General features: G+C 53.1%; 1 protein-coding gene across 3 annotated transcripts in view; it reads left to right on the top strand.

Annotated features, from left to right (window-relative positions):
• Positions 1–13,178, top strand: part of LOC142468049 (uncharacterized) — a 37,149-nt gene extending 23,971 nt beyond the window's left edge. The window contains exons 7-21 of one of the 3 annotated variants that reach the window (XM_075574123.1): positions 141–215; positions 369–429; positions 856–1,077; positions 1,797–1,963; positions 3,897–3,994; positions 4,216–4,282; positions 4,609–4,660; positions 4,954–5,045; positions 5,873–5,962; positions 7,753–7,827; positions 8,082–8,525; positions 9,064–9,138; positions 9,698–9,784; positions 12,282–12,358; positions 12,938–13,178. In XM_075574123.1, coding sequence (XP_075430238.1) covers positions 141–215; positions 369–429; positions 856–1,077; positions 1,797–1,963; positions 3,897–3,994; positions 4,216–4,282; positions 4,609–4,660; positions 4,954–5,045; positions 5,873–5,962; positions 7,753–7,827; positions 8,082–8,525; positions 9,064–9,138; positions 9,698–9,784; positions 12,282–12,358; positions 12,938–13,058 — 1,803 coding nt within the window. In that variant the 3' untranslated portion in view covers positions 13,059–13,178. The remainder of the gene's footprint in view (positions 1–140; positions 216–368; positions 430–855; positions 1,078–1,796; positions 1,964–3,896; positions 3,995–4,215; positions 4,283–4,608; positions 4,661–4,953; positions 5,046–5,872; positions 5,963–7,752; positions 7,828–8,081; positions 8,526–9,063; positions 9,139–9,697; positions 9,785–12,281; positions 12,359–12,937) is intronic. The other 2 variants (XM_075574124.1, XM_075574125.1) reach the window with 2 other exon arrangements.
• The last annotated feature ends 609 nt before the right edge of the window (positions 13,179–13,787 follow it).

The raw sequence follows: 13,787 nt of genomic DNA, 5'->3' as shown, positions 1-13,787 counted from the left end.
CCTGTCCCCCAGGCTGGCAGCCACTCAGAAATGTGTCACTGGGGGTGGGGTGGGCGGGGGTCCTTGGATATAGTCCTGTTGTTGGAGCCTGGCTGGCAGTTCTCTGTCCTGGTCTGTAACCTGTCTCCTTTACTCTGCAGCGTTCAGTCACCATCAGAGGCAAGAAGGTAACCCTGAAATACATCCCAAACTCAGACAGGTGGCGCTGCCTCCAGGTACGTATTGTGACAGATGGTCGCCATTTTAATAACCCGACCGGGGTGTATTCTAGTTAAGGGTGAACTGTAGGTTGGGGGTCCCAGTGCCTAGAGAGATAATGATACAATGTCATGTAGAAATGTAACTCCTGTTTGTGGTTTTCTTTGCAGTGCGAGGCGGTTAATGTCTTGTCCAAAGAGAGGTGCTGGCAGTGCAGTGCTCTGCGGTCAGGCGAGTACACACCGCTATCTCACTACTTCTCTCTGCTATTCCAGTGCTGGATCTTCCCCTCACACACACAGCTGTCACTGCATCTCACTGCTTCACTCTGCTAGTGCAGTGCTGGATCCTCCTCTCACACACACACACACACACAGCTGTCACTGCATCTCACTGCTTCACTCTCCTATTTCAGTTCTGCATTCTCCCCTCACACACACACACACAGCTGTCACTGCATCTAACTGCGTCACTCTGCTATTCCAATGCTGGGGGCACCTTTCACCCAGATTGCAATCAAAAATGTTGACTGTGATGTACCCAAGGTCATAAGAGTATCACACTGGGTCTGGGTTCCCGCCCTCAGTGCTCTAAGTTGCTCCTGCTGATTCCCCCCGTCCCTCACAGGGCAGAATAACCTCTCTCTCCCCCCTCCAGGATCTGACCATCTCCCCCTCCGAGATTCACCGAAGGAGTCCAAGCCGGTGGCCATCCCTGCATCGCAGCGCGGCAAGAAGCGTAAGCTCAAGTGGTCTCCCACCGTCCCACCCCCCAGCCAGGAGGAGAAGCGGAAGGACCGGACCCCCCCCAGGGAGAGGAGCCCCCCAGCTAGCAGGAGGCAGGCAAAGGGATCACCGCAGACCGAGACAGAGAGCACAAGTGAGCAGGAAATCTGTTCTCGTATACACTTCTGTCCCCGGGAGCTCACAGTCTAATTTCTGATGGGATTAAAGTGCCCACGGTCACACGGTAGAGTGCAAGCGCACACAGTGCCTATAGTGCCGTCGACGGCAACACGACGGGTGACCTCACCCGTCGCACTCGCCACCGGCGAAAGTTATGTTTCGCCAGGCGGCGCGCGGGATTCCGCCAATTTGATTTGTTCAAGGGCTGTCACGTGACGCGGTGGCCCTTGAAAAATCAAATTTTGCCGGCTTCAGGTTTTCGCTCCGTCGCTTGTCGCCGTAGCGTGCACTATAAGCTCACGCGTCGGCAATGTATTTGTTTTCGGTCGCCGGCACTATAAGCGCGGCCTTACACGCGCACACAGCATACACATCGTGTTATCCACCTGACAAAGGGAACAGGCGCCGCCCAGACATACTTAGTAAGCAGTGGTCTGCTATAACGTACCGTGGTTTGCCAGAGCTGGAGGAGTCTTCTAGCAGAACACTGGGCCTTGGCGTGTCTCTCATTCGCCGCGCGGTGTGCTGCGTACACAGTAGATGTGGGCATCATGGAGCGCTGTCCCTGCTAAGTATCTCGGGAAGCAAGGGTTCTCCGGAGCTGGAATTACCGAGGTTCAGCTCCGGGACCCCTGCATGGTAGGTGCCTTAAACCCTTTCTCTGCCTCTATCTCCCTCCCCCCGCGCCTGCAGCAGTCATCATGAAGGGGATCTCCCTGAACAGCCGTCCCGACAGCGTGGTGAAGGCCCTGGAGCGCTTCGTGCACCTTGCCCCCAGCAACGTGCGCATCATCAAGAACCGCAAGAATGAACTCGGCGGGCCGACGACCTTCGGCTTCATAGAGCTCAAGGACCACAAGGTACCACGCGAATAAATGAGTGGTACCGAGATGTAGTTTCAGGAGAACTCGATGCGGATAATAATTCTGTGTATATGAAGCGCTGTTATTTCACGCACATAGGCGACGTTGGGCCGGGGTCCTAAAAGGTTCTGCGGTTCTTATACGGGGGAAATCCAATGACACAGATGCGTTGTATACTTTTGTGACAGGTTACGGGAGAGGGGGTGGGGTGGAAGAGCCTTATTAATATAAAGGGACTGCCCGGGTTTGTCGGTACAGAAGTCATTGTTCTCTGGTACCCGTTCTGCTATCGGACACCAGGTGTATATACCGGTCAGGTAGCGCCCAACTCTTAGAGACAGGTTGTCCTTCCGCTTTCTATCTGTAAGCACTCTGGGGCTTGTAGTCTTCTGCTTTTCTAAGGACTACAAATCCCAGCATGCCGCGGGCGCGGGTTTGGGGCTAATAAGTCAGTTCTTGCTCAATCTATGCGGACAATGCGGAGTCAGAGGCAGGTATGGGCCCTTTGTCGGTTACTCCAAATCTACATGTAACCCTCCTTGCCCGGCTCTAAAGGCGTTGGCATGGAGTTGAATATATACACCTGGCTGTGTTCAGTCTCTCATACCTGGTCCGGATGCTGGGTCCAGGCAGGCTGGTCGTGGATATGTAGATAGAAGAATATTGGGCGCCAATAATTTTCCTAGTATAAACAGGAGCTTTATTCACATGTCGGACATATTAACTGGTGGCAAATCATCACGTCACTCTGTGCTTCTTCCCTTGGTAGCGCTCACGCCTACGCTGGGGAGGTACTAACGCTTGTTTCACTTTGTATTGAAGATATGCAGGAGAGTGCCAATCTCAGGTGGGCCCCTATGGGAGTGTACACCGCTTTGTGGGATCAGTATCCCCTTACTGTGTACTGCATACCTCGTCCATGCATATTGGATCGGGAGCTTACCAAGGACTTGCCGATTTTATGCTTCAGAGTTACTACTCTGAGCACATGCTCACTCCTCTTCCTGGATGATCTTGAGCTATTACTCTAGGCCAGTGTTTCCCAACTCCAGTCCTCAGGGAACCCCAGCAGGTCAGGTCTTGGGATATCCCTGCTCCAGCACAGATGGCTCAGTCAAAATGACTGAGCCGCTGATTGACCCACCTGTGCTGGAGCAGGGATATCCTTAAGACCTGACCTGTTGGGGTTCCCTGAGGACTGGAGTTGGGAAACACTGCTCTAGGCGCTAAACTAGGTAGGACACGTACCTTTACTGAAAACAAACGTGGACAGGACCCTGTTAATATACATAACTATACACGTAAACATATTTACAGGATTCACTGTGCGGCTTCAGTCTGAACTCCGAGGAACCTGCTTCTAGAACATAGAAGGGTATATATAGCTCCACCCTATCTCCCTATGGTGACAAGACATACAAGGGAGGGGCTACCCCTTCTGCATAATCATCCCACATCATATGATGGGGGAGGGCAATATCGGTGATTGTATTGTATTGTATGTCTTTATTTATATAGCGCCATTAGTGTACATAGCGCTTCACAGTAGTAATACATGTGGTAATCAAATAAATAACAGATAATATAAATAACAGATCATGGGAATAAGTGCTTTAGACATAAAAGTAACATTTCGGAAGAGGAATCCCTGCCCCGAGGAGCTTACAGTCTAATTGGTAGGTAGGGAGAACGTACAGAGACAGTAGGAGGGAGTTCTGGTAAGTGCGTCTGCAGGGGGCCAAGCTTTATGTATCCTGTGTTCAGAATATCCACAGTGCTATTCATATGCTTCTTTAAGCTCCCACCCGGTTAACCAATTAATGCTGTTAACCCTTTACATGACTTGGTAGTCCCTAGAGGGGGGCTACATACAGGATGCCTGTGATCTGCCCGTGTTCACCAGACACCCCCCCCCCTCTCTGCCTCCTAGGAAGCCGTGCGCCTCATGGTGCTGGTGCGTGAGATGAACCCGCCGCTGACCGTGGATGGAATCCCTGTTACAGTGAACCTGGCAATCGGGAAGAGGAGGTAACGCTGGGGGACACAAGGGAGAGGGTCTCGTCTCACTGCTGTGACCATCGAAATATAGGATGAGGCCCTCAAATAATCTCTGTGCGGGGGGAAAGGCCTTCACCCTGGGGGGCAGGGGACAGGGATATCTCCCTGCACCGGGAGTTGGGGGTGAGGGGGGGGATAGAGCAGCCTATTCTGGCTCCAGAACTTGACCTCCTTTGCTTCCCCCCTCGTAGGATGGATCCTTTCAGGATTGAACCTAGCAAATACCAGAGGGCCAACAAGACCACGTTTCCCAGCCAGGTGAGGCAATCTCACCGCGTTAACGGTGCTCGGGAATACCAGACCTCTGTTACAGTCACCGTACGCCGAGTACAGGCGCGGCCAACTCCCGTCCTCAAGGGCCACGACAGGCCAGGTGTTGGGGATAGCTCTGCTTCAGTATTGAGCCACCTGTCCTGAAGCAGGGATATCCTTAAAACCTGACCTGTTGGTGGCCTTTGAGGACGGGGGTTGCCCCTCTCTCCCCCCCCTGCTTTAGTACATTGCAGAATATCCATAATTCCTTCTAAACGGTGACACGGGTTGGTTTTGGGGGGGGTCTCTCACTTTCTCCATTCTCCTTCCAGGCGAAGAGGCAGAGGGTCCAACGCAGCATGTTCCCCGCATATGCCCCTAAAGGTAAACCCCCTCCCACCCCCTTTCTAACATTGCACCACCCGGCAGAGTTCCCATCCGACACTGTATTTATGGCCTAAGCTGCCAGAAGAAGGAAAAAACAGAATTACAATCCCATCTATTACGGTTTATTCTTATTCTATTAACCCTGTGTTTGCTAGCCATGTCCTCTCATTCATAGGTAAAGTGTATCCCCTTCCATACAAACAAGGCAAAACCGTGAATCGTCCCGGGATAATGTAACCAATGTGTGTGATGTATAACGTCCCACTGAGGGTCACGCTCCTGTCTTACAGCTGAAATCGAGGGTCCTAGCTACGTCTTTGATGCACAATCCGGCCAGTACTTGGACCCCCTGACCGACAAGTACTATGACCCCAAAACACTGGTGAGATTACCGCACAAATGTGTCCGAGAAGTAGAACAGGAAGTCATCATATCGCCTCTTTAGTGATGTCACTTGTGGTGCAGGAAGTTTCAGCGATGGGACGTCCCATTTAATTTCATACCACTCCCCGGATAACAGGAAGATGTAGTGTAGCGATGTTATGTATTTGAATAGATACTTCTGACACTGGGGGGGGACACTGCTGACAAAACTCTGCCTCAAATGGAAACTTTATAGTAAAATCACATATTTACATTTTTCAGACGTGATTAAGAATTCTTACTCTGGTTTAAACAGGCAATCCATGCGACACTTAAAATGTTCTTATTTATTGAAAATTAATTACCTAAGCTGACAATCGATTACGGGAGAACTAATCGATCAGCAAAGATCCTGCTTCCCAGGGTTCACGTAATGGCCGCCTTTCAGTTTCAATCAATCCTGCAGTCAGTGTAACTCAGCAGCTACAATGTATTCTTATTACTGAGGTAACATTGTCTATATACAATAATAGATGTCAACTTAGGACATGTACCCCGTCTCTGTCACATGCCGTCTTCCATGGAAACAGCCTTTTGTGTGTCACTCAGTTAGCCACACGTCCCTTTTGCCGTAGTGATGGCATCTCACTGGTCCATATTCTGTCCGTACGTCCCTTCAATCAGCTGCAAGTCCCCAGTTTGTTATTCGTGTTAATCTTCACAGTCTAAACGCCCCCTTCCCTGAACCCCCCGTGTTACTGTCCCGCGTCCCTCCCGTCTGTCGGGCGGAAGCCTCTTTCTTTGGTCTGAGCGATGTCACATTCGTCTTCTCCTCTCTCCCGGCAGCGGAAACCCGATGAGCGCAATTTACGGAGAGCGGCCGGCGAGGAAGAGGAAGGTGCGCCGAGGGCAAGGAGGGGCTTCATAGAGGACAAGGTGAGACGCCAATGTTACCTTTCAACCGTCCCCCCCACCCGCAGTTCTGCTTTTTACAGGGCTTTGAGATTAACTCTTTCTGGGCAGGCCTCTGGCAACCGCGGGTGAAACGCGTTGCTTAATGTGTGGCTCAGCCTAGGGGTTTATTATTATTTTGTTGGTAGTAGGTGTTGAAGCCGGGGTCTCCGGAGTTGGACCACATTAATAACTCGGAAGGTACTGGGTACTGTACCCTCCTGGGTGAACAATATGGCAGCTTTAAGGTCCCAGGCCAATAAGAAGCCACAACATCATCCTTCGTGGCTTCTTATTGGCCTGCATGACGCCGGGCCTTTAAACATGCATGAAGAACCTTCTGAGAGAAGTCTCTCGGGAAGCAGGGAGCTGAGATGAATGTGGTTCAGCTCCACAGACCTGTTGCTTCATAATCTAGGGGGAGGGGGGCTACATGCCCCTTTAACAGATCTCTCTGGCATTGGTGTTAATTAAAGATTATGTCTGACATACTGGGTCCAAATCCCCAATTTGGTGTAATTACGCTCCTTAGAAAGATTGGATCCCCCCGAATTGTGACTGTTTTACTGATTTGTACCTTGGGGGGAAAAAATGAAAGTGCTTTGAATTGCTCCAGGAACACTGAATTCAAGGACCCAAGCTACTGCTGCGTATCTGTTTAAAAATGTATTCTCAAATACGTGTATACATGTGTGATTTGTAAATAGAAGGGGTCACTGCCCTTCGCCTACTGTTAGGCCCACGCAGGACGGGCCTTTGTAGGGAGATACGGGCCTGGCCCACGCAGGACGGGCCTTTGTAGCGACACACGGGCCTGGCCCACGCAGGACGGACCTTTGTAGGGAGATACGGGCCTGGCCCACGCAGTGCGGGCCTTTGTAGCGACACACGGGCCTGGCCTACGCAGGACGGGCCTTTGTAGGGAGACACGGGCCTGGCCCACGCAGGACGGGCCTTTTTGTAGGGAGATATGGGCCTGGCCCACCAGGACTGGCCTTTGTTAGGGACAAACGGGCCTGGCCAACGCAGGACGGGCCTTTGTAGGGACACACGAGCCTGGCCCACACAGGACGGGCCTTTGTAGGGACACACGGGCCTGGCCCACACGGACAGGCCTTTGTAGGGAGATACGGGCCTGGCCCAAGCAAGGCGGGCCTTTGTAGGGAGATACGGGCCTGGCCCACGCAGGGCGGGCCTTTGTAGGGACACACGGGCCTGGCCCACGCAGGGCGGGCCTTTGTAGGGAGATATGGGCCTGGCCCACCAGGACAGGCCTTTGTAGGGAGATACGGGCCTGGCCCACGCAGGGCGGGCCTTTGTAGGGACATACGGGCCTGGCCCACGCAGGGCGGGCCTTTGTAGGGAGATATGGGCCTGGCCCACCAGGACAGGCCTTTGTAGGGAGATATGGGCCTGGCCCACGCAGGGCGGGCCTTTGTAGGGAGATATGGGCCTGGCCCACGAGGACAGGCCCTTGTAGGGAGATATGGGCCTGGCCCACGAGGACAGGCCTTTGTAGGGAGATATGGGCCTGGCCCACGAGGACAGGCCCTTGTAGGGAGATATGGGCCTGGCCCACGAGGACAGGCCTTTGTAGGGAGATACGGGCCTGGCCCACGCAGGGCGGGCCTTTGTAGGGACACACGGGCATCTCTTCTGATTAACCAGGAACAGTGATATTTGTATATTGTGATTTTCATATGAATTAGTAACTGTAGCATTTTGTACGTGAAGCTTGCAGTCTAAATTGACGTTGCCGTGACTTGGACTTTCAGGGGAATACGCTAAATGAAGATCCTTTTAAGAAGCCTTTACCCCCCTCCATGATGAAGGAGCAGAGCCCCCCAGAGGTAAGTTATTTATTTATTTATAAAATGTTACCAGGAAGTAATACATTGAGAGTTACCTCTCGTTTTCAAGTATGTCCTGGGCATAGAGTTATGATGACATAATACATGGTTAAAAATACTGTTACATATCTCCTTCCCCTCCTCTCTCCCCCTCACCCCCTCTTTCTTCTTTCTCCCCTCTCTCCCCCCCCCTTCTTTCCCTCCCCTCTCTTATTCTCCCCCCCCACCACACACTCCTATCCCCTCCTCCCCAGCCTCAGATGAACCCTCTGATTGGGCTCATTGGTGAGTATGGAGGCGACAGTGAGGAGGAAGAGGAGGATCAGGAGATGCTGCTGCCCCCCTTAAGGAGAAAGCCACCTCCTCGCTCCTCTCAGCCAGCCCCGAAGCCGCCAGCCCCGAAGCCGCCAGCCCTGAAGCCGCCAGCCCTGAAGCCGCCAGCCCTGAAGCCGCCAGCCCCGAGGCCGCCAGCCCCGAAGCCAGCAGTTCCGAAGCCGACAGCCCTGAAGCAAACACTGAAGCTGCTGGCCCTGAAGCCAGCCTCGAAGCCAACCTCGAAACCAGCTCCCACAGTGCCAGTCTGCAGTGCCCAGGACAAGCTGACAGACTGGAAGAAGATGGCGTGCTTGCTGTGCCGCAGGCAGTTCCCCAACAAGGAAGCTCTGACCAGGCACCAGCAGCTGTCGGACCTGCACAAGGTGACCATACGATGGAAACACATGGAGTCTGTCAGTGACGCTAAAGGGTGACACCGATAGAAGGGGCCAATGGTCCATGGAGGCCTTCCCTCCCACCGCAGGGTGACGGAATAGATCATGGAGGCCGTCCCTCCCACCGCAGGGTGACGGAATAGATCATGGAGGCCGTCCCTCCCACCGCAGGGTGACAGAATAGATCATGGAGGCCGTCCCTCCCACAGCAGGGTGACAGAATAGATCATGGAGGCCGTCCCTCCCACTGCAGGGTGACAGAATAGATCATGGAGGCCGTCCCTCCCACTGCAGGGTGACGGAATAGATCATGGAGGCTGCCCCTGCCACCGCAGGGTGACTGACAGAAGGGAGCTTGGAGGCTGTCCCTCCCAGTTCAGAGTGACACAGAAGGGAAACCTAGGGGAAACGGGGTCTGTCCGGTGTGGAACAAGGTGACCGTGATGGGCAGAAGGGAACGATGTGCCATGGAGTCCCCCTCACACCAAGGTGACACTCCTGTGCTAACTGTCTGCTTCTCTCGCAGCAAAACCTGGCCATTCACCAGAAGATCAGACAGTCTGAGAGGGAGCTGGCGTACCTCCAGCAGAGGGAGAGAGAGGTAAGTGTGCTGGCGATACGCAGCATGATTCCGCCAAATTACTGGAACCGACCTCTTAGGTGATTAGGGGGTGTCCCACTTACAGGAAGTGTAAGGATTACTTTCTGCAAGGGGGGCGATGAACCCTAATATCAGACACGGGGGGCTGTAATCTCTGGACATCTCCAAAATCAGTGGGGAAACGGGAAACCTTGCGTGAGTTTGACATTGTTCTGTAAGGTAAACCCCATACATGTGTGGGTAAACGGGACGATGCACACGCTGGTTTACAGGTGAGTGAGAAGGCCGGGCCCGTGTTTCCGCGTCCACCGCGGGAGCCAATCAGAGCGCTCTATTTCTGAAAGCTCTGTGCATGCAACGCATCTATTGCAGATAACAGAATGGCGTGTTCCAATTGGCTGACCTCACAGCCCTAAGCGTATTGTTCATAGTACAATGAGGAGCTGATAATGAATGTTTGTGCACGTGTGGTGCCTGGTCCAGAGGGGGGCTTGTTCCCCCGGGGAGGGTGGGGACCCCGCATAGCCGGCCGCAGGCTGAATGTGGATATTATTGACAGGAGAATCAGTCCATACAGAAGAGGTTGCAGCAGGCAAAGAGAGAGCTGGAGGAGCTGGAGAGAGAGGAGGGCGGCGGCAGCCGGCAGGTGCAGTGTGCCTACCTGTTACTAAATCCCACACACGGGCATCGTGCAGTGTGCCTACCTGTTACTAAATCCCACACACGGGCATCGTGCAGTGTGCCTACCTGTTACTAAATCCCACACGGGCATCGTGCAGTGCGCCTACCTGTTACTAAATCCCACACACTGGCAGTGTGCCTACCTGTTACTAAATCCCACCCATGGGCATAGTGCAGTGTGCCTACCTGTTACTAAATCCCACACACGGGTATCGTGCAGTATGCCTACCTGTTACTAAATCCCACACACGGGTATCGTGCAGTGTGCCTACCTGTTACTAAATCCCACACACAGGCATAGTGCAGTGTGCCTACCTGTTACTAAATCCCACACACGGGTATCGTGCAGTGTGCCTACCTGTTACTAAATCCCACACACAGGCATCGTGCAGTATGCCTACCTGTTACTAAATCACACACACAGGCATCGTGCAGTATGCCTACCTGTTGCTAAATCCCACACACGGGCATCGTGCAGTGTGCCTACCTGTTGCTAAATCCCACACGGGCATCGTGCAGTGCGCCTACCTGTTACTAAATCCCACCCACGGGCATAGTGCAGTGTGCCTACCTGTTACTAAATCACACACACAGGCATCGTGCAGTATGCCTACCTGTTACTAAATCCCACACACTGGCATCGTGCAGTGTGCCTACCTGTTACTAAATCCCCCACACGGGCATTGTGCAGTGCGCCTACCTGTTACTAAATCCCACACACGGGCATCGTGCAGTGTGCCTACCTGTTACTAAATCCCACACACAGGCATCGTGCAGTGCGCCTACCTGTTACTAAATCCCACCCACGGGCATAGTGCAGTGTGCCTACCTGTTACTAAATCCCACACACAGGCATCGTGCAGTGTGCCTACCTGTTGCTAAATCCCACAAACGGGCATAGTGCAGTGTGCCTACCTGTTGCTAAATCCCACACACGGGCATAGTGCAGTGCGCCTACCTGTTACTAAATAATACAAACGGGCATTGTGCAGTGTGCCTACCTGTTACTAAATCCCTCACACGGGCATCGTGCAGTATGCCTACCTGTTACTAAATCCCTCACACGGGCATCGTGCAGTATGCCTACCTGTTACTAAATCCCACACACGGGCATCGTGCAGTGTGCCTACCTGTTACTAAATCCCCCACGCGGGCATTGTGCAGTGTGCCTACCTGTTACTAAATCCCACACACAGGCATAGTGCAGTGTGCCTACCTGTTACTAAATCCCACACACAAGCATAGTGCAGTGTGCCTACCTGTTACTAAATCCCACACACGGGCATAGTGCAGTGTGCCTACCTGTTACTAAATCCCACACACGGGCATCGTGCAGTGTGCCTACCTGTTACTAAATCCCACACACAGGCATAGTGCAGTGTGCCTACCTGTTACTAAATAATACAAACGGGCATTGTGCAGTGTGCCTACCTGTTACTAAATCCCACACACGGGCATCGTGCAGTGTGCCTACCTGTTACTAAATCCCACACACGGGCATAGTGCAGTGTGCCTACCTGTTACTAAATCCCACACACGGGCATCGTGCAGTGTGCCTACCTGTTACTAAATCCCACACACAGGCATAGTGCAGTGTGCCTACCTGTTACTAAATAATACAAACGGGCATTGTGCAGTGTGCCTACCTGTTACTAAATCCCACACACGGGCATCGTGCAGTGTGCCTACCTGTTACTAAATCCCACACACGGGCATCGTGCAGTGCGCCTACCTGTTACTAAATAATACAAACGGGCATTGTGCAGTGTGCCTATCTGTTACTAAATCCCACACACGGGCATAGTGCAGTGTGCCTACCTGTTACTAAATCCCACACACGGGCATCGTGCAGTGTGCCTACCTGTTACTAAATCCCACACACAGGCATAGTGCAGTGTGCCTACCTGTTACTAAATAATACAAACGGGCATTGTGCAGTGTGCCTACCTGTTACTAAATCCCACACACGGGCATCGTGCAGTGTGCCTACCTGTTACTAAATCCCACACACGGGCATCGTGCAGTGCGCCTACCTGTTACTAAATAATACAAACGGGCATTGTGCAGTGCGCCTACTTGTTACTACATCCCACACAATGACACACCGGGCATCGGGCAGTGTGCCTACCTGTTACTAAATCCCACACATGGGCATCGGGGAGGGGAGCCGACGGGTGCAGTCTTTGCCAGCAGGATTAGTATTCCAGTACTAAGCCCTTTTTACTGCACCTCAGACCTGCTCTGCAGCCCCCTCTGTGCCCACCGATGACACCCGTAACACACACACATTGCATGCTCCTCACCTGTTGCAGGGCTCCAGGGACGAGCCTCTCCCGGGCTCTCTGCCGCCGCACGTACCTGAAAGCCGGAAGCTGCGTTTCCCCCGTGCTGTCCCCTGCATGCTCCACCCGACCGCGCCTGGCGAGGGCCTGGCTTCTGACACGTGCTTTGCTCTGTGATAGGAGACACGGGAAAACCAGGGGACCGATGGCAGCTCCCGAGGGAGAAAGAGACCAAAGTACGCTGGCGTTTCCCTCGGGTAATGCAGCTGAAACCTTGATGCATTATAACCCATTCATTCAACCGCCTGCCATAGAGCCGCATGTCCTTGCATCGCAGCCGTGCATCCATAGCTGTCCTAGGTGTACTGGACTTTGCATCCATCCAGACCCAGAGGTGCATCGTTGTAATAGTCCTCAGCTTAGAGATGCTGAGCTCTAGTCCTACAGATTGAGGTCTTTGCACCCCGAGATCCAGCCTCTGGTTCTCTGCATGCCATTACCCTAATATCATCCACCCTGTGTGTCTAAGCCACATCACCCAAGTGGGGTTAGAGCAGGGGCGGCCAACTCCAGTCCTCAAGGGCCTCCAACAAGTCAGGTTTTTCAGGATATCCCTGCTGCAGCACAGGTGGCTCAGTCATGACTGAGCCACCTGTGCGGGGGGGAGCAGGGCTACCCTGAGAACCTGACCTGACGTGAGTTGGCTGCCCCTGGGTTGCCAGGGTCTGTATCCCTGAGATGGGCATTTGAGAGCCTCTGCATGACACTGCCCCCACATCACTGCTGTGCCACATCTCTCTATGACCCTTCTCTCCCTCCGTCTTGTCCCCTTGCAGTGATGAGCCCGTGGGCGACGGGAACGTGCAGGGTAAAAACCGAGAGAAGGGGCCAACAGGAGAATCCTACAGGGATAACACGAGGAAGCTCATCCTGGGACGTTACAAGGAGCTAAAGTGACGAACCCTGCCCGTCTGCACAACCTTCGGAGTGTCTCCATCTTTGTTTATCCCGCATTTACATTTTGTTTTTTGCTGCTATTTTTTTTTTTCTTTCTTAATAAAAAGAATAATTTTTAAAGTGATCTGTGGTATTTTCAGGGCTTCTCAGGCTCGTCCCTGAAGGGGCATCACTGTCTCTAAGGCTGCGTCCAGGGTTACAGCAGCCGTGCGGAGGCGCACTGAGGCTGAGGGACAGCGGGTGCTTTCCCTGGCCTTGGTTTGCGCGCCGTCCGGGGGGGGGGCGGGCCAGTGACGTCACGGAGCTGGTTCGCCCTCATTGGGCGAACCGCTCCCGTGACCGGGCCTGCGCTCCCGTGAGCGCTTGAAACTAAAAAAATGTCTAAGACCTACTCTTGCGGACGCGTGCGCGATCCCCTGCTAAAGCCGCTGTCATTGCGGCTGCAGGGGCTCACTGGTAAGCGAGAGCGCGGCTCAGCGCTGACCCTGGACTCAGCCTTAGTGCCCCTGTCCCGCGTGCAGGGGGCTCTCGCATTTTGCAGAATATATTGGAGCCGTGCCGAGCTTCTTACTAAAAATAAATAAATGAAAGGATTTGTTATTTTCTTCTCCCCACCAAAAAAAAAACAAAAATGGAGATTAAGCAAAATCCTATAAACAGAAATGCAAGCCTAACCCTTTCATGAATAGTGGGGCTTGCAGCAGGACGATTGATATCCTTTAAATCTAG

This window comes from Ascaphus truei, chromosome 17, assembly GCF_040206685.1.
Source record: "Ascaphus truei isolate aAscTru1 chromosome 17, aAscTru1.hap1, whole genome shotgun sequence".
Lineage (NCBI taxonomy): Eukaryota > Metazoa > Chordata > Amphibia > Anura > Ascaphidae > Ascaphus > Ascaphus truei.
This window is presented reverse-complemented; position numbering and strand designations above follow the sequence as displayed.